The sequence below is a fragment of the Oncorhynchus mykiss genome, chromosome 9, assembly GCF_057628025.1.
Source record: "Oncorhynchus mykiss isolate SJ-2025 chromosome 9, ASM5762802v1, whole genome shotgun sequence".
NCBI lineage: Eukaryota > Metazoa > Chordata > Actinopteri > Salmoniformes > Salmonidae > Oncorhynchus > Oncorhynchus mykiss.
In genome coordinates this window covers 23,570,231-23,594,729 of record NC_143030.1, presented here as the reverse complement: position 1 = coordinate 23,594,729, position 24,499 = coordinate 23,570,231, and the positions used below count along the sequence as shown (strand labels likewise).

Sequence of the window (24,499 nt, the reverse complement as noted above, 5' to 3'; positions counted from 1 at the left end):
AATCATGAAGTGGAACGACATTTTTTGGATATTTCAAACTTTTTTAACAAATCAAAAACTGAAAAATTGGGCGTGCAAAATTATTCAGCCCCTTTACTTTCAGTGCAGCAAACTCTCTCCAGAAGTTCAGTGAGGATCTCTGAATGATCCAATGTTGACCTAAATGACTATATGATGATGATAAATACAATCCACCTGTGTGTAATCAAGTCTCCGTATAAATGCACCTGCACTGTGATAGTCTCAGAGGTCCGTTAAAAGCGCAGAGAGCATCATGAAGAACAAGGAACACACCAGGCAGGTCCGAGATACTGTTGTGAAGAAGTTTAAAGCCGGATTTGGATACAAAAAGATTTCCCAAGCTTTAAACATCCCAAGGAGCACTGTGCAAGCGATCATATTGAAATGGAAGGAGTATCAGACCACTGCAAATCTACCAAGACCTGGCCGTCCCTCTAAACTTTCAGCTCATACAAGGAGAAGACTGATCAGAGATGCAGCCAAGAGGCCCATGATCACTCTGGATGAACTGCAGAGATCTACAGCTGAGGTGGGAGACTCTGTCCATAGGACAACAATCAGTCGTACATTGCACAAATCTGGCCTTTATGGAAGAGTGGCAAGAAGAAAGCCATTTCATAAAGATATCCATAAAAAGTGTTGTTTAAAGTTTGCCACAAGCCACCTGGGAGACACACCAAACATGTGGAAGAAGGTGCTCTGGTCAGATGAAACCAAAATTGAACTTTTTGGCAACAATGCAAAACGTTATGTTTGGCGTAAAAGCAACACAGCTCATCACCCTGAACACACCATCCCCACTGTCAAACATGGTGGTGGCAGCATCATGGTTTGGGCCTGCTTTTCTTCAGCAGGGACAGGGAAGATGGTTAAAATTGATGGGAAGATGGATGGAGCCAAATACAGGACCATTCTGGAAGAAAACCTGATGGAGTCTGCAAAAGACCTGAGACTGGGACGGAGATTTGTCTTCCAACAAGACAATGATCCAAAACAGAAAGCAAAATCTACAATGGAATAATTCAAAAATAAACATATCCAGGTGTTAGAATGGCCAAGTCAAAGTCCAGACCTGAATCCAATCGAGAATCTGTGGAAAGAACTGAAAACTGCTGTTCACAAATGCTCTCCATCCAACCTCACTGAGCTCGAGCTGTTTTGCAAGGAGGAATGGGAAAAAAATTCAGTCTCTCGATGTGCAAAACTGATAGAGACATACCCCAAGCGACTTACAGCTGTAATCGCAGCAAAAGGTGGCGCTACAAAGTATTAACTTAAGGGGGCTGAATAATTTTGCACGCCCAATTTTTCAGTTTTTGATTTGTTAAAAAAGTTTGAAATATCCAATAAATGTCGTTCCACTTCATGATTGTGTCCCACTTGTTGTTGATTCTTCACAAAAAAATACAGTTTTATATCTTTGTTTGAAGCCTGAAATGTGGCAAAAGGTCGCAAAGTTCAAGGGGGCCGAATACTTTCGCAAGGCACTGTATATTTGCTAGCTAAAAATAATTGTTATTCATGTCTTCTACAGTATCTAACAAAGATACATTGACAGGGGAGATCACTGTGAGGACTGCCTGTCACAGGTCCACGAGGGGGAATGAAAAGCCACACAGCATGAGAGTAGGGAAAGGTTATAGATGGTGACTAGTGCCCTTGTTAAATATCTCCTGTGGGACACTGTCATGATGGTGTGTTGGAGACAGTGTCAATGTTTCATCTTATCAATAGATGGATATTAATGATGGGTCCCAATCCCAATTGAGAATTGCCCACTAAACAGGTTATTTGGTAAAGCTCTGTTGATGCAGTGTTTGGTAATTTTGTTACTGAGACACAATGTATTCCTGTATTGTTAAATGAGCCCCTCGTTAAGACTAGACACTACTATGTTTGCTGTTATTTATGGGCCGCATAATTCTTGTTTCTCACGTCAGTCTTTCATAATACTTATCTTCGCTTCACAGATGATGTTAAAGCACTCCATACCAGTGATAGTGGTTCAAAGCAGGAAGTGCTCTGTGCAATCATCTGGTGGCCCTTCTTTACCAGACAGTGCACTACTCTCAACTACACATTCCTGCTGCACCACCAGTTCACAGCTGCACAGACACAGAACAGAACAGAGTTGGCTCAAGCCAAGAACACTTGTGAGTCTGTCAATATCCATAAAAAAATGCACCTGAAAAGTATTCAGCCTATGTAACAGTAAATCCTTGTTAATTAGGGTGTGAAGCCAGGTCTGGTTGATGGGATAGAGTTCTGTAAACCTAGTAACTCGTGTGCTGATGGAATAAGGTAAGTTAGAGGTTCCTTGAATGGAAACATTTTAGAAAAAAATGTATTTAGATTTTTTTTGTATCCAGATGATACAAGCCTAAACAGTAGCGTATTTACAATGTCATGACAAGTGTTTGGGACAAAGACTGGGGCGGAATATAGTTGAAGTCGGAAGTTTACATAGTCATTAAAACTCATTTTTCAAACACTCCACAAATGTATTGTTAACAAACTATAGTTTTGGAAAGTCTGTTAGGGCATCTACTTTGTGCATGACACAAAGTCATTTTTCCAACAATTGTTTATAGACAGATTATTTCACTTATAATTCACTATCACAATTCCAGTGGGTCAGAAGTTTACATGCACTAAGTTGACTGTGCCTTCAAACAGCTTGGAAAATTCCAGAAAATTATGTCATGGCTTTAGAAGCTTCTGATTGGCTAATTGACATAATTTGAGTCAGTTGGAGGTGTACCCGTGGATGTATTTTAAGGCCTACCTTCAAACTCAGTGCCTCTGCTTGACATCATGGGAAAATCAACTGAAATCAGAAAAATAATTGTAGACCTCCACAAGTCTGTTTCAGCCTTGGGAGCAATTTCCAAATGCCTGAAGATACCACGTTCATCTGTACAAATAATAGTATGCAAGTATAAACACCATGGCACCACGTAGCAGTCATAACGCTCAGGAAGGCGACGCGTTCTGTCTCCTAGAGATGAATGTATTTTAGTGCGAAAAGTGCAAATCAATCCCAGAACAACAGCAAGGACCTTGTGAAGATGCTGGAGGAAACGGGTACAAAAGTATCTATATCCACAGTAAAATGAGTCCTATATCGACATAACCTGAAAGGCCACTCAGCGAGGAAGAAGCCACTGCTCTAAAACCGCCATAAAAAAGCCAGACTAAGGTTTGCAACTGCACGTGGGGACAAAGATCGTACTTTTTAAAGAAATGTCCTCTGGTCTGATGAAACAAAAATAGAACTGTTTGGCCATAATGACCATTGTTATGTTTGGAGGAGAAAGGGGAGGCTTGCAAGCTGAAAAACACCATCCCAACTGTGAAGTACGGGGGTGGCAGCATCATGTTGTGGGGGTGCTTTGCTGCAAGAGGGACTGGTGCACTTCACAAAATAGATGGCATCATGAGGAATGAAAATTATGTGGATATATTGAAGCAATATCTCAAGACATCAGTCAGGAAGTTAAAGCTTGGTCGCAAATGGATCTTCCAAATGGACAAAGTTGTGGCGAAATGGCTTAAGGACAACAAAGTCAAGGTATTGGAGTGGCCATCACAAAGCCCTGACCTCAATCCTATCGAACATTTGTGGGCAGAACTGAAAAAGCTTGTGCAAGCAAGGAGGCCTACAAACCTGACTCGGTTCCACCAGCTCTGTCAAGAGGAATGGGCCACAGTTCACCCAACTTTTTGTGGGAAGCTTGTGGAAGGCTACCTGAAACGTTTGACCCAAGTTAAACAATTTAAAGGCAATGCTACCAAATACTATGAAACTTCTGACCCACTGGGAATGTGATGAAATGAATAAAAGCTGAAATAGATTATTCTCTCTGCTATTATTCTGACAATATACAGAATGGAGAGCTGAAGTTGAAGAGATCTCATGCTTACTACTGACAGGTGCAAGGTCAAATCCTTCTCACAGGTTGTAGCTGGTGTGACTTTGTCGTCTGTGCACAGGAGGACAACCTAGTTGAAAGGATACATACAGATCTACAGGTTTCAAAGACTATAAGAGAGAAGGTTGACCACTTATTTGTACCACTACTTGCAGAAGTGACTTATCTCTCACCTGCATGGTTCCCCTGCATGGGTGCCAAGTTTAGTGATTTCATGAAAAATAAGTATTGATGTTCTCGTGAAACTACAGTGGAATAGATTTGTTTAAAAATATATATATTTCAGCAAATGTTCAACAGTTTAGTTAATCAATTACACATCTCTAACATTGTATTCAATCTTGCATTCTGGCAATTCTGTGTTTACTTGATTTCTTTCCCCCACCCCTAAACTCATTGATAATTAAAGCCAATACAAGCGCCATACAAACAGATATTCACTACAACACAAATTATTGATACATGTCATAGATAAACAAATTATTATTTTGCTGCCAGCAAATAAACACGTGTATTTACACTGGCTTGGCCCATGCTCTTACCAAAGGTCCGTTTTGATAGTTGACCAACAGGCACGCCACTGGAAATAATTGGTTGATGCTGCCTGAGATGGTCAGGGAGATGACTGTGTCAAACAGCTTGTGTTCCTTTTACTCTGGATAATTATTTCAACATGCACTCTCAACCTGGCAATGGATTGGGTCTCCCTAACCTCATGCGCTGGCATCTGTGTGCGTCTTGACAGAAAGGCTGGCCGGTAGACCTTGCACGGAACAATGTAATCTATGAGAAAGCTCCTATCCAGCATAATGGCCATGTCAGGGGTGAGAAAGGAAATGTTTCCAGACTGCTTGAAGATCTCCTTGTCACTCACAGATCCAGCATACAACGATGACACAAAAGTGACAGCTCCATGTGACTTTCCCAACATGCCCTTAAAGGTGCAGTGTGACTTGTAGGAAGAAAACACCTCACTCTGCAGTAGTAGTGAAGATGGTGTCTGACAGTGCAGTAAATCACTACCTGGGTGTCTGGATAGTCCTTCAACTCAGGTGGGCTTTGATGGTTTCCTTGGGGATCCATATCTGTGCTGATCCATGCAGACAGAGGAAGTTGGCCCAAGAGATAATAATCCATCTCACTGTCGATTGGTGGATGCTGAACCGATGGGCCAAATCCTTCTGCTTCAGACCCAGCGACAGATGAGTCATAAATGAGAAGAACCCATAACACAAAGTAAATAATGTTTAACAATTACAGTAAGATCTGTATTTAATGAAGTTGACCCTTACTGGTTTTCTTCAAGTAACACTTGTTTCAGGTGGATTGGTGCTTGTGAGTCTTATAAACTTAGTCTCTGCTGCCCACTCAATCAAGTGCCAGAAGGCCAGTAGCTTGCAAATCTAAAGATGGACCCAGAGTATTTGAATACCAAACAAACTCATTACTATTATTGCCCATCTTCTCTAAGCATCAAGTAGCACTAGACATGACCTAGCTGCTATTGTAGCTGTTGTCACAACGTACCTTTTTCTCTACATCGACCCCGGAAGCTACGGAAGCTCACAATACCATTACACTTTGAAGAAAATGAGCATGGAAGCACTGAACAATGTTCATTAGCACCTCCTTCACGGGGTTGTAATTTAAACGTAGTCATTGCGAACAATTTCAGTCAAATGCATTGCCGACAATTAGCTAGCTAGTAAGATCATGATAAAAATAGCGGAAATCGCTCCGGAAGTCAGCACCCCGGTAGGAAGTAAAATAGAACGTGGGAGGCGGTATAATGCATAGAGCCTATTAAAGTCTTTTAGTCCGGGAAAACTCCAGGGCTTGATGGCATACCAGTTGAGGTATAGCAAACCTTTTTTGATGTTCTCCAAAGACCATTATTAGCATGTTTTACCCACTCCTATAAACATGGTAGATTAGCAGATACTCAACAGGAAGGTCAGATTTCATTATTACTGAAACAGGAACCAAGTGGTAAATATAAAGATCCAGTCCATTAAAGCCCCTTACAATTCAGTGTTGTGATGCAATGATTAAAGCGAAATGCATAGCGCATTGAATTAAAAGGTATTATTCATCCTAATCGGACATATGGACGATACAGTGGAGATAATATAAGACAAGAACTGGAAACAATAGAACACTATGACACATCTGGGAAACCAGGCCTGGTATTCATAGCTGAAAAGGCTTTTGATAAAGTAGGACATGAATGTAATATTTAAATAATATTTTAAATATTATATAATATTTCAATTTTGGAGAAACTCTTTTGCAGTGTGTTAAAGTTATGTACAGTGCATTCGGAAAGTATTCAGACCCCTTGACTTTTTCCACATTTTGTTACATTACAGCCTTATTCTAAAATGGATTACATTGTTTTTTTCCCCTCATCAATCTACACACACTACCCCACAATGACAAAGCAAAAACAGGTTTTTAGAAATGTTTGCAAATGTCTAAAAAAAAACAATGGAAATTTACATGAGTATTCAGGCCTTTTACTCAGTACCTTTTGGCAGCAATTACAGCCTCGAGTCTTCTAGGGTATGACACTAAAAGCTTGGCACACCTGTGTTTGGGGAGTTTCTCCCATCCTTCTCTCCCGATTCTCTTAAGATCTGTCAGGTTGGATTGGGAGCATCGCTGCACAGCTATTTTCAGTTATTTCCAGAGATGTTCGATCGGGTTCAAGTCCGGGCTCTGGCTGGTCCACTCAAGGACATTCAGAGACTTGTCCCGAAGCCACCCCTGCGTTGTCTTGGCTGAGTGCTTAGGGTCGTTGTCCTGTCGGAAGGTGAACCTTTGCCCCAGACTGATGTCCTGAGCGCTCTGGAGCAGGTTTTATTCTAGGATCTCTCTGTACTTTGCTCTGTTCATCTTTTCCTCTATCCTGACTAGTTTCCCAGTCCCTGCAGCTGAAAAACATCCCCACAGCATGATATTGCCACCACCGGCATTCACCGTAGGGATGGTGTCAGGTTTCCTCCAGATGTCATTCAGGCCAAAGAGTTTCATCTTGGTTTCATCAGACCAGAGAATCTTGTTTCTCATGGTCTGAGAGTCTGTAGGTGGCCTTTGGCAAACTCCAAGCAGGCTGTCATGTGCCTTTTTACTGAGCAGTGGCTTCCGCTACTCTAGCAAAAAGGCCTGATTGTTGGAGTGCTGCAGAGATAGTTGTCCTTCTGTAAGGTTCTCCCATCTTCCCAGAGGAACTCTGGAGCTCTGTCAGAGGGACCATCAGGTTTTTGGTCACCTTCCCTTCTCCCTCGATTGCTCAGTTTGGCTGGGCGGCCAGTTCTAGGAAGAGTCTTGGTGGTTCCAAACTTCTTCCATTTAAGGATGATGGAGGCCACTGTTTTCTTGGAGACCTTCAATGCTCCAGAAATGTTTTTGTACCATTCCCCAGATCTGTGCCTCGACACAGTCCTATCTCGGAGCTCTACAGACAATTCCTTTGACCTCATGGCTTGGTTTTTGCTCTGACTTGCACTTTCAACTGTGGGACCTTATATCCAAATCATGTCCAATCAATTGAATTTACCACAGGTGGACTCCAATCAAGTAGTGGAAATGGAAGAATGATCAATGGAAACAGGATGTACCTGAACTCAATTTCGAGTCTCCAAGCAAAGGGTCTCACATTTATATGAGCAAGAAATATTCAATTTTATTTGGAACGGTAAGCCAGACAAAATTTAAAGGGCCTATTTATATAATGAATATGAATTAGGAAGGCAGAAATGATTGAAGATTAAAGTATTAGACCTTTCACTAAAGGCTTAGGTCATACAAAAGTTATCCTTAAATCCAAACTGGTTCTCTAGCAGATTAGTAAGAATGTCTCACCCTATGTTCAAGAATGGCCTTTTCCCCTTTATTCAGATTACAACCGCTCACATTCGGTTATTTGAAAATGAAATAATATCCAAAATATTGCTATTTCTTAATTGTTTAATCCACCACAAAAGACCAGAACAAATATTACAAATATTATGCCAACATAAATATATGGAAGTGTCTGCTCTTCCCATATTTACAACCAACTGATTGCAGCATTATTGCAAAAATAGAAGAGCCAAGACCAAAATTTGTTCAAGAAAACTGCTATTTTTTTTAAAAGTTTATCAAACCTCCCACTTATGCTGCTGTGTTCCGTCCATCCATCCATCCCTCTCATTCTGTCTACTCGAGTTCTGGGTCCTGGAATGGAAGGTGCTTATCTCTGATTTTTCATAATATACTCTTGTACACATCAGTTGCAGTCAATTCCATTTTAGTTTCAGATTAGTGCCACTTTTTTTCTTCAGATTGTTCTAGCCCTTACGTCAAGTTTTAATTCAAATGTTTTGAGTATTCTATTAATAGATTTTATTGTTTTGACCCACAATAAGTGTAATTCATTTCCATTGTAAATCAATGACTCAACCGTATAATACAATATTTTTGTGATAGATTTAATGTGACAGTGAGGGTGGAACATAGTGGTCTAAGTATTAGTGATACACCGATATGATATTTTTGTCTGATAACGAAATCCGATATTTTCCTGGACAAAAAAAACGATACCGATAACCGATATTAAACATTTTATCTGCCTTTTTAAGCATTCTAGTACAGTTAACTACACTGCTCAAAAAAATAAAGGGAACACTAAAATAACACATCCTAGATCTGAATGAATGAAATATTCTTATTAAATACTTTTTTCTTTACATAGTTGGATGTGCTGACAACAAAATCACACAAATTATTAATGGAAATCAAATGTATCAACCCATGGAGGTCTGGATTTGGAGTCACACTCAAAATTAAAGTGGAAAACCACACTACAGGCTGATCCAACTTTGATGTAATGACCTTAAAACAAGTCAAAATGAGGCTCAGTAGTGTGTGTGGCCTCCACGTGCCTGTATGACCTTCCTACAACGCCTGGGCATGCTCCTAATGAGATGGAGGATGGTCTCCTGAGGGATCTCCTCCCAGACCTGGACTAAAACATCCGCCAACTCCTGGACAGTCTGTGGTGCAACGTGGCGTTGGTGGATGGAGCGAGACATGATGTCCCAGATGTGCTCAATTGGATTCAGGTCTGGGGAACGGGCGGGCCAGTCCATAGCATCAATGCCTTCCTCTTGCAGGAACTGCTGACACACTCCAGCCACATGAGGTCTAGCATTGTCTTGCATTAGGGGGAACCCAGGGCCAACTGCACCAGCATATGGTCTCACAAGGGGTCTGAGGATCTCATCTCGGTACCTAATGGCAGTCAGGCTACCTCTGGCAAGCACATGGAGGGCTGTGCGGCCCCCCAAAGAAATGCCACCCCACACCATGACTGACCCACCGCCAAACCGGTCATGCTGGAGGATGTTGCAGGCAGCAGAACGTTCTCCACGGCGTCTCCAGACTGTCACGTCTGTCACGTGCTCAGTGTGAACCTGCTTTGATCTGTGAAGAACACAGGGCGCCAGTGGCGAATTTGCCAATCTTGGTGTTCTCTGGCAAATGCCAAACGTCCTGCACAGTGTTGGGCTGTAAGCACAACCCCCACCTGTGGACGTCGGGCTCTCATACCACCCACGTGGAGTCTGTTTCTGACCGTTTGAGCAGACACATGCACATTTGTGGCCTGCTGGAGGTCATTTTGCAGGGCTCTGGCAGTGCTCCTCCAGCTCCTCCTTGCACAAAGGCGGAGGTAGTGGTCCTGCTGCTGGGTTGTTGCCCTCCTACGGCCTCCTCCACGTCTCCTGATGTAGTGACCAAAACATCAGCCAGGAAGCATAGGAACTGAGAAGTGGTCTGTGGTCCCCACCTGCAGAACCACTCCTTTATTGGGGGTGTCTTGCTAAATGCATATAATTTCCACCTGTTGTCTATTCCATTTGCACAACAGCATGTGAAATTTATTGTCAATCAGTGTTGCTTCCTAAGTGGACAGTTTGATTTCACAGAAGTGTGATTGACTTGGAGTTACATTGTGTTGTTTTAAGTGTTCCATTTATTTTTTTGAGCAGTGTATTTAACGCACACACATGAACGCAGCGGTCTAAGGCACTGCGTCTCAGTGCAAGAGGGGTCACTACAGTCCCCGGCCCGTCAGGAAGTCCAGTACCCAGTTGCACAGGGCGGGGTCGAGACCCAGGGTCTCGAGCTTGGTGACGAGCTTGGAGGGCACTATGGTGTTAAATGCCGAGCTGTAGTCGATGAACAGCATTCTCACATAGGTATTCCTCTTGTTCAGATGGGTTAGGGCAGTGTGGTTGAGATTGCATCGTCTGTGGACCTATTTGGGCGGTAAGCAAATTGGAGTGGGTCTAGGGTGTCAGGTAGGGTGGAGGTGATATGGTCCTTGACTAGTCTCTCAAAGCACTTCATGATGACTGAAGTGAGTGGTAGTCGTTTAGCTCAGTTACCTTAGCTTTCTTGGGAACAGGAACAATGGTGGCCCTCTTGAAGCATGTGCGAGCAACAGACTGGGATAGGGATTGATTGAATATGTCCGTAAACACACCAGCCAGCTGGTCTGCGCATGCTCTGAGGCAGCTGGGGATGCCGTCTGGGCCTGCAGCCTTGCGAGGGTTGACACGTTTAAATGTTTTCCTCACGTCGGCTGCAGTGAAGGAGGGTCCGCATGTTTTAGTTGCGGGCAGTGTCAGTGGCACTGTAATGTCCTCAAAGCGGGCAAAAAAGTTATTTAGTCTGCCTGGGAGCAAGACATCCTGGTCCGTGACGGTGCTGGTTTTCTTTTTGTAATCCGTGATTGACTGTAGACCCTGCCACATACCTCTTGTGTCTGAGCCGTTGAATTGAGATTCTACTTTGTCTCTATACTGACGCTTAGCTTGTTTGATTGCCTTGCGGAGGGAATAGTTACACTGTTTGTATTCGGTCATGTTTCCAGTCACCTTGCCCTGATTAAAAGCAGTGGTTCGCGCTTTCAGTTTCACGCGAATGCTGCCAACAATCCACGGTTTCTGGTTTGGGAATGTTTTAATTGTTGCTATGGGAACGACCTCTTCAACGCACGTTCTAATGAACTCGCACATCGAATCAGCGTATTCGTCAATGTTGTCGTCTGACGCAATACGGAACATATCCCAGTCCACGTGATGGAAGCAGTCTTGGAGTGTGGAATCAGATTGGTCGGACCAGCGTTGAACAGACCTCAGCGCGGGAGCTTCTTGTTTTAGTTTCTGTCTGTATGCAGGGATCAACAAAGTCGTGGTCTGCTTTTCCACGCAGCTTTTCCACGCAGCTATCATACCGCTCAGGAAGGAGACACGTTCTGAGATGAACGCACTTTGGTGCGAAAAGTGCAAATCAATCCCAGAACAACAGCAAAGGACCTTATGAAGATGCTGGAGGAAACAGGTACAAAAGTATCTATATCCACAGTAAAACGTTCCTATATCGACATAACCTGAAAGGCCGCTCAGCGAGGAAGAAGCCACTGCTCCAAATCCACCATAAAGCCAGACTACGGTTTGCAACTGCACATGGGGACAGAGGTTGTACTTTTAGGAGAAATGTCCTCTGGTGGGATGAAACAAAAATAGAACTGTTTGGCCATAATGACCATTGTTATGTTTGGAGGAAAAAGGGGGAGGCTTGCATGCCGAAGAACACCATCCCAACCTTGAAGCACGGGGGTGGCAGCATCATGTTGTGGGGGTGCTTTGCTATAGGAGGGACTGGTGCACTTCACAAAATAGATGGCATCATGAGGGAAAATTGTGAATATATTGAAGCAACATCTCAAGACATCAGTCAGGAAGTTAAAGCTTGGTCGCAAATGGGTCTTCCAAATGGACAATGACCCCAAGCATACTTCCAAAGTTGTGGCAAAAGCTACAAAGTCAAGGTATTGGAGTTGATATCTCATAGCCCTGACCTCAATCCTTTTAGAAAAATTGTGGGCAGAACTGAAAAGGCGTGTGCGAGCAAGCAGGCCTACAAACCTGACTCAGTTACACCAGCTCTGTCAGGAGGAATGGGACAAAATTCACCCAACTTATTGTGGGAAGCTTGTGGAAGGCTACCCGAAACGATTGACCCAAGTTAAACAAGGCAATGCTACCAAATACTAATTGCATGTAAACTTCTGACCCGCTGGGAATGTGATGAAAGAAATAAAACCTGAAATAAATAATTTTCTCTACTATTATTCTGACATTTTCACATTCTTAAAATAAAGTGGTGATCCTAACTGACCTAAGACAGGGAATTTTTTACTCAGTTTTAATGTCAGGAATTGTGGAAAACCGAGTTTAAATGTATTTGGCTACGGTGTGTGTAAACTTCCTACTTCAACTGTAGGTATGCACGTCAGCGTTGACATTGGTTTTGCACATCGGCGTTAAACTAGACATCGGGCCCATGTCGATTTTGACATTTTTAGCTAATATTGTCTGATTCTGATATCTTCACAGATATATTGTGCATCTCTAGTAAATATGAGGTGATCGCGGAATCGGAAAACAATATATCTGAAAATGAATATTTCCAAAATCTTAGGTCGTTTCTGAAACTTTCTTTAAGTGCAATAGGCTTTGCATGAACAATAGGGAATCAGTGTTAGGAATCTGAAATATGCTGGTGTTCTACCAGAGGCTGGTGGGAGGAGCTATTGGAGGACTGGCTCATTGTAATGTCTGGAATGGAATTAATGGAACAGAGTAAAATGTGGTTTCCATATGTTTGATGTGTTTGATACCTTGCTATTCAACAGTAAAGCTCCACAACATCACAGAGCACCTGTTTCAGGTCGACTAACCACTTGCCTCACAGGCGATTTCCTCTAAATGTCATTCATTGTCTATTTAATTGAAGGAATCCAGTGAAATGGATTATGGAATCCAGTGAAAACCCACAGCAGCAGGCAAATTCAAGCACGTTTGATACATTCTTGCATGATTGACATGTCGTTTCTTTGAAGCCTGCACCTGAAAGTAACGCAGGTGTTCGATGCAATACAGCAAAGGTTCAACAGCAAAGGCTGTAGTAGAATGTAGTGTTTCTAATACATGGTATCGCAAATAACATCTCCTTTCCTCTCTCTCTCCCTCCCTCCCAGCCATGGCCAAGCTGCAGGCCCCCCAGGTGCTCCAGAGCCAGCCAGCAGCCCCAGATGGTGGGTGGGGCTGGGTGGTGGTGGGGGCCCTGTTTGTGACCTCTGCCCTGGTGTTTGGGATAATCCGGAGCATGGGGGTGTTCTTTGTGGAGTTTGTGCAGTACTTTGGGGAGAGCGCCCAGGCTGTCTCCTGGATCACATCCATAGGGTTGGCCATGCAGCAGTGTGTCAGTGAGTATGTATGTGTGTGTGAATATAGGAGAGGAGGGTAATGCCCCATGTGAATGCTCATACAAATGATCCTTGGTCCGTTGTACATAGTGTGATGACTGGTAGTTAAACCTGTGTGTGTGTTCCCCAGGTCCATTTGGCACAGCGTTGTGTAATGGATACGGTGCCAGACCTGTTGTGATGGCAGGAGGTTGTCTCTCTGCACTCGGCTTCATCCTGGCCTCACAGGCCACCTGCGTCACACACCTCTACCTCACCTTGGGCATCATCTCAGGTACACACACACACACACACACACACACAAACACTTGGACCTAAAAACACTCACATGCTACTTTCTGTCTCTTATGTCCAAAACTCTGAACATACAGTATATAACTCTTTCTCTCCTCCTTCACCCTCCGGCCTACCCTCCAGGTTCGGGCTGGGCATTAGTCTTCACTCCTATGGTGGCGTCAGTGATGCAGTACTTCACCCGGAAGCGCTCCCTGGCCATGGCGCTGGGCTTTACGGGCGTGGGCCTCTCGTCCTTCGCCTTCTCACCCCTCTTCCAGCTCTTGGTGGAGATGTACACCTGGCGGGGGGCCCTTCTCATCCTGGGGGGCCTCAGCCTCAACATGGTGGCCTGCGGGGCCCTCATCAGGCCCCTGGGGACTCACAAGGCTGTAGCTGCGGTAGGAACATCCATTTACATTTTTTGTAATTGTAGCAGATGTTCTTATCCAGAGCGATTTGGGTTAATTACCTTGATCAAAGGCACATTGACCTCCTGTAACGTCTTCTTTTCTCTCTCTGGCTGACTTAACACATCCAATGTTTGATAACTGGGTTTTGACATTTCGTAATAGGACTCATGTGGGTTCAACCTTTATACAACAGGAACAGTTACAAAACAAAGTATCTGTGTTGTGTAATCTTGCGTGTGACGTCTTGTTTGGGTGCCAGCAGTGTTTGATGGACCTGCTTTCAAGGTTTTAAGTAATTTTTTTTCATCATCCGTCTCTTTCTCTCATGCTCTTCTTCACCCCTCTCCTCGCTCTTTCCAGCTGGCCCCAGGTGAGAGTGCCTGGTCCTGCGCCTCCCTCTTCCACCGGGCCTACTCCTACCTGGAGCTTTCCCTCCTCCTCCAGCGGCCCTTCCTCACTTACAGCCTGGCCATCACCTTCTTCAACTGTGGCTACTTTGTGCCTTACGTCCACCTGGTGGCCCACAGCCGCCACGAGGGCTTCTCCCAGTATCAGGTTTGAATGAGCCTATTTCACAATTACATCACTATGTAAACAATGGGATTTTAGAGATTATCCAAAATGATTATCGATTACCAATTGGTTTTTTTTCTTCAGTTTTTGTTGCTCTGATTGGTAGATGCATAGATTCATGTCAACTGTTTCAATCTTATCCAGGCTGCCTTCGTCATCTCAGCCACGGGTGTGACAGACATCGTGGGCCGTGTGGTGTCCGGCTGGGCCTCGGACCTGGGCCGTCTCCGTCTGCCCCACATGCTGGTCCTCTGGACGGGCCTGTTGGGCCTCTCCCTCCTCGTGCTGCCCCTGGGCTCCCTGGTGGGGTCCTACCCGGGCCTGCTCATCACCAGCCTAGCCTATGGGTTCTGCGCCGGCGCCATGACTCCCCTGGTGTTCTCGGTGGTGCCGGAGATCGTGGGCATGGAGCGGATGCTGGGCGCCCTGGGGCTGCTACAGATGATAGAGAGCATCGGGGGGCTGCTGGGGTCACCGCTGTCAGGTACGAGAGAGAGTGGAGCAGCTGTTGGATGTTGAAGGAATTGGGTATAGATTGCAGAGTGCACTCCTGTTCCCCAAGTTTGGCCACCTTTGCCCTAAGTGTTGCTCGAAGGACATTTTTGTTCTGTTGACCCTGTAATGGTTGAGGTCAAGATTGGGAACTCTTCTGTCTTCTGTCCTCCCCTCACCTGCATGCTAGCTCATCGATCCCTCTACGTATATATTTTTACTCCCTCCCCAGGTTGGCCCCATGTGTTTCAATTCTTTATGGGGTGACCTTGAGGTACCATGTAAGTGGAGAAGAGACCATATGTAACCTAATAGAGGCTCCATATACAGTGGGGCAAGAAAGTATTTAGTCAACCACCAATTGTGCAAGTTCTCCCACTTAAAAGGATGAGATGCCTGTAATTTTCATCATAGGTACACTTCAACTATGACAGACAAAATGAGAAAAAAAATCCAGAAAATCACATTGTAGGATTTTTTATTTATTTGCAAATTATGGTGGAAAATAAGTATTTGGTCAATAACAAATTTTTATCTCATTACTTGGTTATATACCCTTTGTTGGCAATGACAGAGGTCAAATGTTTTCTGTAAGTCTTCACAAGGTTTTCACACACTGTTGCTGGTATTTTGGCCCATTCCTCCATGCAGATCTCCTCTAGAGCAGTGATGTTTTGGGGCTGTTGCTGGGCAAAATGGACTTTCAACTCCCTCCAAAGATTTTCTATGGGGTTGAGATCTGGAGACTGGCTAGGCCACTCCAGGACCTTGAAATGCTTCTTACGAAGCCACTCCTTCGTTGCCTGGGCGGTGTGTTTGGGATCATTGTCATGCTGAAAGACGCAACCATGTTTCATCTTCAATGCCCTTGCTGATGGAACGAGGTTTTCACTCAAAATCTCACGATACATGGCCCCATTCATTCTTTTCTTTACACGGATCAGTCGTCCTGGTCCCTTTGCAGAAAAACAGCCCCAAAGCATGATGTTTCCACCCCCATGCTTCACAGTAGGTTTGGTGTTCTTTGGATGCAACTCAGCATTCTTTGTCCTCCAAACACGGCGATTTGAGTTTTTACCAAAAAGTTATATTTTGGTTCATCTGACCATATGACATTCTCCCAATCTTCGTCTGGATCATCCAAATGCTCTCTAGCAAACTTCAGACGGGCCTGGACATGTCTGGCACTGCAGGATTTGAGTCCCTGGCGGCGTAGTGTGTTACTGATGGTAGGCTTTGTTACCTTGGTCCCAGCTCTCTGCAGGTCATTCACTCTGGTGTCCTTTGACAGCTCTTTGGTCTTGGCCATAGTGGAGTTTGGAGTGTGACTGTTTGAGGTTGTGGACAGGTGTCTTATATACTGATAACAAGTTCAAACAGGTGCCATTAATACAGGTAACGAGTGGAGGACAGAGGAGCCTCTTGAAGAAGTTACAGGTCTGTGAGAGCCAGAAATCTTGCTTGTTTGTAGGGGACCAAATACTTATTTTCCACCATAATTTGCAAATACATTCATTAAAAATCCTACAATGTGATTTTCTGATTTTTATTTCCTAATTGTGTCTGTCATAGTTGAAGTGTACCTATGATGAAAATTACAGGCCTCTCTCATATTTTTAAGTGGGGGAACTTGCACAATTGGTGGCTGACTAAATACTTTTTTGCCCCACTGTACATTGAGTGTAAAAAACAATAAGAACACCTGCTCTTTCCATGACTGACCAGGTGAAAGCTATGATGCCTTATTGATCAGACACCCTGAGAACATCCAGCCAACGGCAGGCCAGGTCATTTATGAAATAGGACAAAGGAGGCTGACACAAGCTGACCAGAAATGTGCAGTACAACATTGGTGCCCAAAGACCTATAAAATAATGCACAACTCATCGTACCTTCACACGAATGGGGTATGGTAGCCGACGACCATCCAGTGTTCCACCTCTTTCAGCAAAAAAAAACAAGAAACTGCTGTTGCAGTGGAATGTCGAAAACCACGGGGGTATGGAGAAAGGTGATGGTGTGGATTGTATTTTCCTGGCACACACTGGGCCCCTTGTTAAAGGTGGAGCCAAGTTTCAATGCCACAGGATATCTGAACATCATTGCCAATCAAGTGCATCTCTTCATGGCAACTGTATCCGTCTGCAAGCAGATTTTTGCCTTTAAGATGATGTCCCATGCCTCAAGGCTAGTATTGTCCTGGAATGGTTCCACGAATATGACAGTGTTCAGCTTACTGCAGTGGCCTGCCAAGTCACCAGATCTCAATCTAATTGAGCATCTGTTGGATGAGATGGAACAAGCTATTCAGAGTAGAGATCCACTACCAGCCAACTTGACACAACCGTGGGAAGCATTGGAGTCAACATGGGCCAACACCTCTGTGGAACTCTTTAGACACCTTGTAGAGTCCATGCCCCAATGAATTGAGGCTGTTCTGAGGGCAAAAGGGGCCGCAACTCAATATTAGGAAGGTGTTCTTAATATTTGGTGTACTCTTGACTAGAGGTCGACCGATTCTGATTTTACAACGCCAATACCGATTATTGGAGGACCAAAAAAACCCGATACCGATTCATCGGCCTATTTATTTGTTTGTAATAATGACAATTACAACAATACTGAATGAACACTTATTTTAACTTAATATAATACATCAATAAAATCAATTTAGCCTCAAATAAATAATGAAACATGTTCAATTTGGTTTAAATAATGCAAAAACAAAGGGTTGGAGAAGAAGGTAAAAGTGCAATATGTGCTATGTAAGAAAAAAAGCTAACGTTTCAGTTCTTGCTCAGAAAATGAGAACATATATGAAAGCTGGTGGTTCCTTTTGACATGAGTCTTCAATATTCCCATGTAAGAAGTTTTAGGTTGTAGTTATTGGAATTATATAACTATTTCTCTCTATACCATTTGTATTTCATATACCTTTTGACTATTGGATGTTCTTATAGGCACTTTAGTATTACCAGTGTAACACTATAGCTTCCGTCCCTCTCCTCGCTCCTACCTTGGCTCGAACCAGGAACACATCGACAACAGCCACCCTCGAAGCAGCGTTATCCATCGCTCCACAAAAGCCTTGCAGAGCAAAGGGAACCACTACTCCAAGGCTCAGAGCGAGTGACGTTTGAAACGCTATTAGCACGCACCCCACTAACTAGCTAGCCATTTCACATCGGTTACACCAGCCTAATCTCGGGAGTTGATAGGCTTGAAGTCATAAACAGCTCAATGCTTGAAGCACAGCAAAGAGCTGCTTGAATTAATGCTTACGAGCCTGCTGGTGCCTACCACCGCTCAGTCAGACTGCTCTATCAAATCATAGACTTAGTTATAACATGATAACACATAGAAATACTAGTTAGATAAAACTGTTCCATATTTTATCTAACAGGTGGCATCCCTAAGTCTAAATATTGCTGTTACGTTGCACAGCCTTCAATGTTATGTCATAATTACATAAAATTCTGGCAAATTAGGCGGCCCATACTGTTGCATATACACTGACTCTGCGTGCAATGAACGCAAGAGAAGTGACACAATTTCACCTGGTTAATATTGCCTGCTAACCTGGATTTCTTTTAGCTAAATATGCACGTTTAAAAATATATACTTCTGTGTATTGATTTTAAGAAAGGCATTGATGTTTATGGTTAGGTACACATTGGAGCAACGATACGCACCGCATCGATTATATGCAATACAGGACACGTTAGATAAACTAGTAATATCATCCATGTGTAGTTAACTAGTGATTATGATTGATTGTTTTTTATAAGATAAGTTTAATGCTAGCTAGCAACTTAGCTTGGCTACTTACTGCATTTGCGTAACAGGCAGGCTCCTCGTGGAGTGCAATGAGAGGCAGGTGGTTAGAGCGTTGGACTAGTTAACTGTTAGGTTGCAAGATTGAATCCCCGAGCTGACGAGGTAAAAATCTGTCATTCTGCCCCTGAACGAGGCAGTTAACCCACCGTTCCTAGGGCGTCATTGAAAATAAGCATGTGTTCTTTAACTGACTTGCCTAGTTAAATAAAGGTGTAAAAAAATAATTAAATAACAAATCGGCCAAATCGGTGTCTAAAAATACCAATTTCCGATTGTTATGAAAACTTGGAATTGGTCCTAATTAATCGGCCATTCCGATTAATCTGTCGACCTCTACTCTTGACACTTAAAAATGTCAGCTAGTCAACACAGGGTCAAATCAGTTGATGATTAGCTAACCATGTTAAACCCTTTAACCTACCAATTGGATATTAATTCATTGTTTTATCACTAATAAAGGCTCCATATCTAAATCCACTGTTGACACATAAGAAATGTCATCTAGTCAACACTGGGTCAAATCAGTTGATGATTAGCTAACCATGGTAAACCTTTAGCCTACCTATTGGATATCCATACAGTCCAAGTGCTTTATTGCTCTCACTCTCTGGCCATTTGACCTCCCACACACTTTCTTCATCCCCCCACCTCCCCTCTAGGTTACGCTTGGTTATGTTCTTATGCGCTTTTCTCTGTCTTGGTCTCTCAATTCAATTTAAAGGGTTTTATTGGCATGAGAAACATATGATTACGTTGCCAAAGCAAGTGAAATGGATAATAAACAAAAGTGATATAAACTAGTTCCAAAGGAATAGACATTTCAAATGTCATGTTGTCTATATACAGTGTTTTAACGATGTGTAAAATAGTTAAAGTACTAAAGGGAAAATAAACAAAACATAAATATTGGTTGAATTTATAATGGTGTTTGTTCTTCACTGGTTGCCATTTTCTTGTGGCAACAGGTCATAAATCTGCTGTGATGGCACACTGGTATTTCTCCCAATAGATATGGGAGTTTATCCAAATTGCTTTTGAATTCTTTGTGGGTCTGTGTAATCTGAAGGAAATATGCATCTATAATATGGTCATACATTTGGCAGGAGGTCAGGAAGCGCAGTTCAGTTTCCACCTCATTTTGTGGGTAGTGTGCACATAGCCTGTCTTCTCTTGAGTCAGTTCTGCCTACGGGGGCCTTTCTAAATAGCAAGGTTATGCTCACTGAGACTGTACATAGTAGAGGTCGACCGATTAATCGGAATGGCCGATTTAATTAGGGCCGATTTCAAGTTTTCATAACAATCGGAAATCTGTGTTTTCCGATTTTTATTTTTTTACACCTTTTATTTAACTAGGCAAGTCGGTTAAGAACACATTCTTATTTTCAATGACTGCCTAGGAACTGTGGGTTAACTGCCTTGTCAGCTCAGGGGTTTCAATCTTGCAACCGCACAGTTAACTAGTCCAACGCTCTAACCATTGCACTCCACGAGTAGCCTGCCTGTTACGTGAATGTAGTAGAAGCCAAGGTAAACTGCTAGCTAGCATTAAAGTTATATTATAAAAATCAATCAATCATAATCACTAGTTATAACTACTGATCCAGTTTTGCAGGCAATATTAAACAGGGGAAATTGTGTAATTTCTCTTGCCTAATGGCTGGTGTAACCAATGTGAAATGGCTAGTTAGTTAGCTGGGTGTGCGCTAATACTGTTTCAAACGTCACTCGCTTTTAGATTTGGAGTAGTTATTCCCCTTGCGCTGCAAGGGCCGCGGCTTTTGTGGAGCGATGGGTAACGATGCTTCGAGTGTGGCTGTTGTCGATGTGTTCCTGGTTCGAGCCCAGGTAGGGGCAAGGAGGAGGACGGAAGCTATACTGTTACACTGGCAATACTATAGTACCTATAAGAACATCCAATAGTCAAAGGTATTTGAAATACAAATGGTATAGAGAGAAATAGTCCTATAAATACTATATTAACTACAACCTAAAACCTCTTACCTTGGAATATTGAAGTCTCATGTTAAAAGGAAACACCAACTTTCATATGTTTTCATGTTCTGAGCAAGGAACTTAAACGTTAGCTTTTTTACATGGCACATATTGCACTTTTACCTTCTTCTCCAATACTTTGTTTTTGCATTATTTAAACCAAATTGAACATGTTTCATTATTTATTTGAGGCTAAATTGATTTTATTGATGTTTTATTTTAAGTTAAAATAAGTGTTCATTCAGTATTGTTGTAATTGTCATTACTACAAATTTAAAAATGTAAAAAATCGGTATCGGCTTTTTTGGTCCTCCAATGATCGGTATCGGCGTTGAAAAATCATAATCGGTCGACCTCTAGTACATGGTCAAAGCTTTTTTAAATTTTGGGTCAGTCACAGTGGTCAGGTATTCTGCTACTGTGTACTCTCTGTTTAGGGCCAAATAGCATTCTAGTTTGCTATTTATCTTTTTCTTTTCTCATGTTTTGGCTGGGTCTAATTGTGTTGCTGTCTGGAGCTTTGTGTGGGGTCTGTTTGTGAACAGAGCCCCAGGACCGACTCTTCTCCAGGTTCATCTCTCTGTAGGTGATGGCTTTGTTATGGAAGGTTTGAGAATCACTTCCTTTTAGGTAGTTGTAGAATTGAACGTCTCTTTTCTGGATTGTGATAATTAGCGGGTATCGGCCTAATTCTGCCCTGCATGTATTATTTGGTGTTTTTCGTTGTACACAGATTATACACTGCTCAAAAAAATAGAGGGAACACTAAAATAACACATCCTAGATCTGAATGAATGAAATATTCTTATTAAATACTTTTTTCTTTACATAGTTGAATGTGCTGACAACAATATCACACAAATTATCAATGGAAATCAAATGTATCAACCCATGGAGGTCTGGGTTTGGAATGAGACTCAAAATTAAAGTGGAAAACCACACTACAGGCTGATCCAACTTTGATGTAATGTCCTTAAAACAAGTCAAAATGAGGCTCAGTAGTGTGTGTGGCCTCCACGTGCCTGTATGACCTCCCTACAATGCCTGGGCATGCTTCTGATGAGATGGCGGATGGTCTCCTGAGGGATCTCCTCCCAGACCTGGACTAAAGCATCCGCCAACTCCTGGACAGTCTGTGGTGCAACGTGGCGTTGGTGGATGGAGCGAGACATGATGTCCCAGATGTGCTCAATTGGATTCAGGTCTGGGGAATGGGCGGGCCAGTCCATAGCATCAATGCCTTCCTCTTGCAGGAATTGCTGACACTCCAGCCACATGAGGTCTTGCATTAGGAGGAACCCAGGGCCAACCGCACCAGCATATGGTCTCACAAGGGGTCTGAGGATCTCATCTCGGTACCTAATGGCAGTCAGGCTACCTCTGGCGAGCACATGGAGGGCTGTGCGACCCCCCCCCCCCCAAAGAAATTCCACCCCACACCATGACTGACCCACCGCCAAACCGGTCATGCTGGAGGATGTTGCAGGCAGCAGAACGTTCTCCACGGCGTCTCCAGACTGTCACGTCTGTCACGTGTTCAGTGTGAACCTGCTTTCATCTGTGAAGAGCACAGGGTGCCAGTGGAATTTGCCAATCTTGGTGTTCTCTGGCAAATGTCAAACGTCCTGCACGGTGTTGGGCTGTAAGCACACCCCCCCCCCCCCCCCCTGTGAACGTCAGGCCCTCATACCACCCACATGGAGTCTGTTTCCGACGGTTTGAGCAGACACATGCACATTTGTGGCCTGCTGGAGGTCATTTTGCAGGGCTCTGGCAGTGCTCCTCCTGCTCCTCCTTGCACAAAGGCGGAGGTAGCGGTCCTGCTGCTGGGTTGTTGCCCTCCTACGGCCTCCTCCACGTCTCCTGATGTACTGGCCTGTCTCCTGGTAGCGCCTCCATGCTCTGGACACTACGCTGACAGACACAGCAAACCTTCTTGCCACAGCTCGCATTGATGTTCCACCCTGGATGAGCTGCACTACCTGAGCCACTTGTGTGGGTTGTAGACTCCGTCTCATGCTACCACTAGAGTGAAAGCACCACCAGCATTCAAAAGTGACCAAAACATCAGCCAGGAAGCATAGGAACTGAGAAGTGATCACCTGCAGAACCACTCCTTCATTGGGGGTGTCTTGCTAATTGCCTATAATTTCCACCTGTTGTCTATTCCATTTGCACAACAGCATGTGAAATTTATTGTCAATCAGTGTTGCTTCCTAAGTGGACAGTTTGATTTCACAGAAGTGTGAGTTCCATTGTGTTGTTTAAGTGTTCCCTTTATTTTTTTGAGCAGTGTATTTTTGCAGAATTCTGCATGCAGAGTCTCAATTTGGTGTTTGTCCCATTTTGTGAGTTTTTGGTTGGTAAGCAGATCCCAGACCTCACAACCTTAAATGACAATGTGTTCTATAACTGATTCAAGTATTTTTAGCCAGATCCTAGTTGGTATGTTGAATTTTATGTTCCTTTTGATGGCGTAGAAGGCCCTTCTTGCCCTGTCTCAGATCGTTCACAGCTCTGTGGAAGTTACCTGTGGCGCTGATGTTCAGGCCGTTTTCTTGTTCGCTAGGGCAACGGTGTCTAGATGTAATTTGAATTTGTGGTCCTGGCAACTGGACCTTTATTTTTGTCTGACAGAATCTGTGCAGAAGATCTAGGTGCTGCTGTAGGCCCTCCTTGGTTGGGGACAGTAAACAGTAGACATTTGACTTCAAATTCTAGTAAGGTGAGGCTGGGTGCTGCAGACTGTTCTTGTGCCCTCGCCAATTCCGTTGATATATATGTTGAAGTGGGTGGGGCTTAAGCTGCGTCCCTGTCTCACCCCACAGCCCTGTGGAAAGTAATGTGTGTTTTTTGCCCATTTTAACAACACCCTTGTTTGTGTACATGGATTTTACAATATTGTATGTTTTTCCCCTAATATCAATTTGTATAGCAGACCCTCATGCCAAATTGAGTCAAAAGCTTTTTTGAAATCAACAAAGCATGAGAAGATTTTGACTTCCTTTTGGTTTGTTTGTTTTTCAATTAGGGTGTGCAGGGTGAATACGTTGTCTGTCATACGGTGATTTGGTAAAAAGCCAATTTGACATTCCTCAGTGAAAACAATGTACTGAGCAAAATGTTCGAGTCTGCTGTTAATGATGATGCAGAGGATTTTCCCAAGGTTGCTGTTGACACACATCCCACTGTACTTTCTGGATTCAAAATTCTCTCCACTTTTGTGGATTGGGGTGAACCGTCCTTGGTTCCCAATATTGGGGACGATGCTAGAGCTGAGGATGATGTTAAAGATTTTAAGTTTTGCCAATTGGAATGTGTTGTCTGTATTTTATCATTTCATTGAGGATACCCTCAACACCACCAGCCTTTTTGGGTTGGAGGGTTTGTATGTTTTCCTATAGTTCATTCAACGTAATTTGAGAATCCAGTGAGTTCTGGTAGTTTTTAAAAGTTGATTCTAAGATTTCCATTTGATCATGTATAGTTTTTTGCTGTTTGTTATAGAGCCAAAAATATTGGCGATGTGGTTTATTGATAACTGTTTTAGATAACTCTTCGTGTTGTTTGTTTAGTGTTTTCCAATGGTTAAAGTCTATCGATTCTTCAATTACATTGAGCTGATTTCTGATGTGCTGTTCCTTT

At 43.3% G+C, this 24,499-nt stretch overlaps 1 protein-coding gene across 1 annotated transcript in view; it reads left to right on the top strand.

The window, feature by feature from the left end:
• The window catches only part of slc16a13 (solute carrier family 16 member 13), a 42,547-nt gene that overhangs the window by 13,798 nt on the left and 4,250 nt on the right, over positions 1 to 24,499 (top strand). Inside the window, exons 3-7 of the mRNA XM_021615060.3 lie at positions 13,045 to 13,272; positions 13,403 to 13,546; positions 13,690 to 13,946; positions 14,319 to 14,513; positions 14,676 to 15,015. Of these exons, the coding sequence (XP_021470735.2) occupies positions 13,047 to 13,272; positions 13,403 to 13,546; positions 13,690 to 13,946; positions 14,319 to 14,513; positions 14,676 to 15,015 (1,162 nt within the window). The 5' untranslated portion in view covers positions 13,045 to 13,046. The remainder of the gene's footprint in view (positions 1 to 13,044; positions 13,273 to 13,402; positions 13,547 to 13,689; positions 13,947 to 14,318; positions 14,514 to 14,675; positions 15,016 to 24,499) is intronic.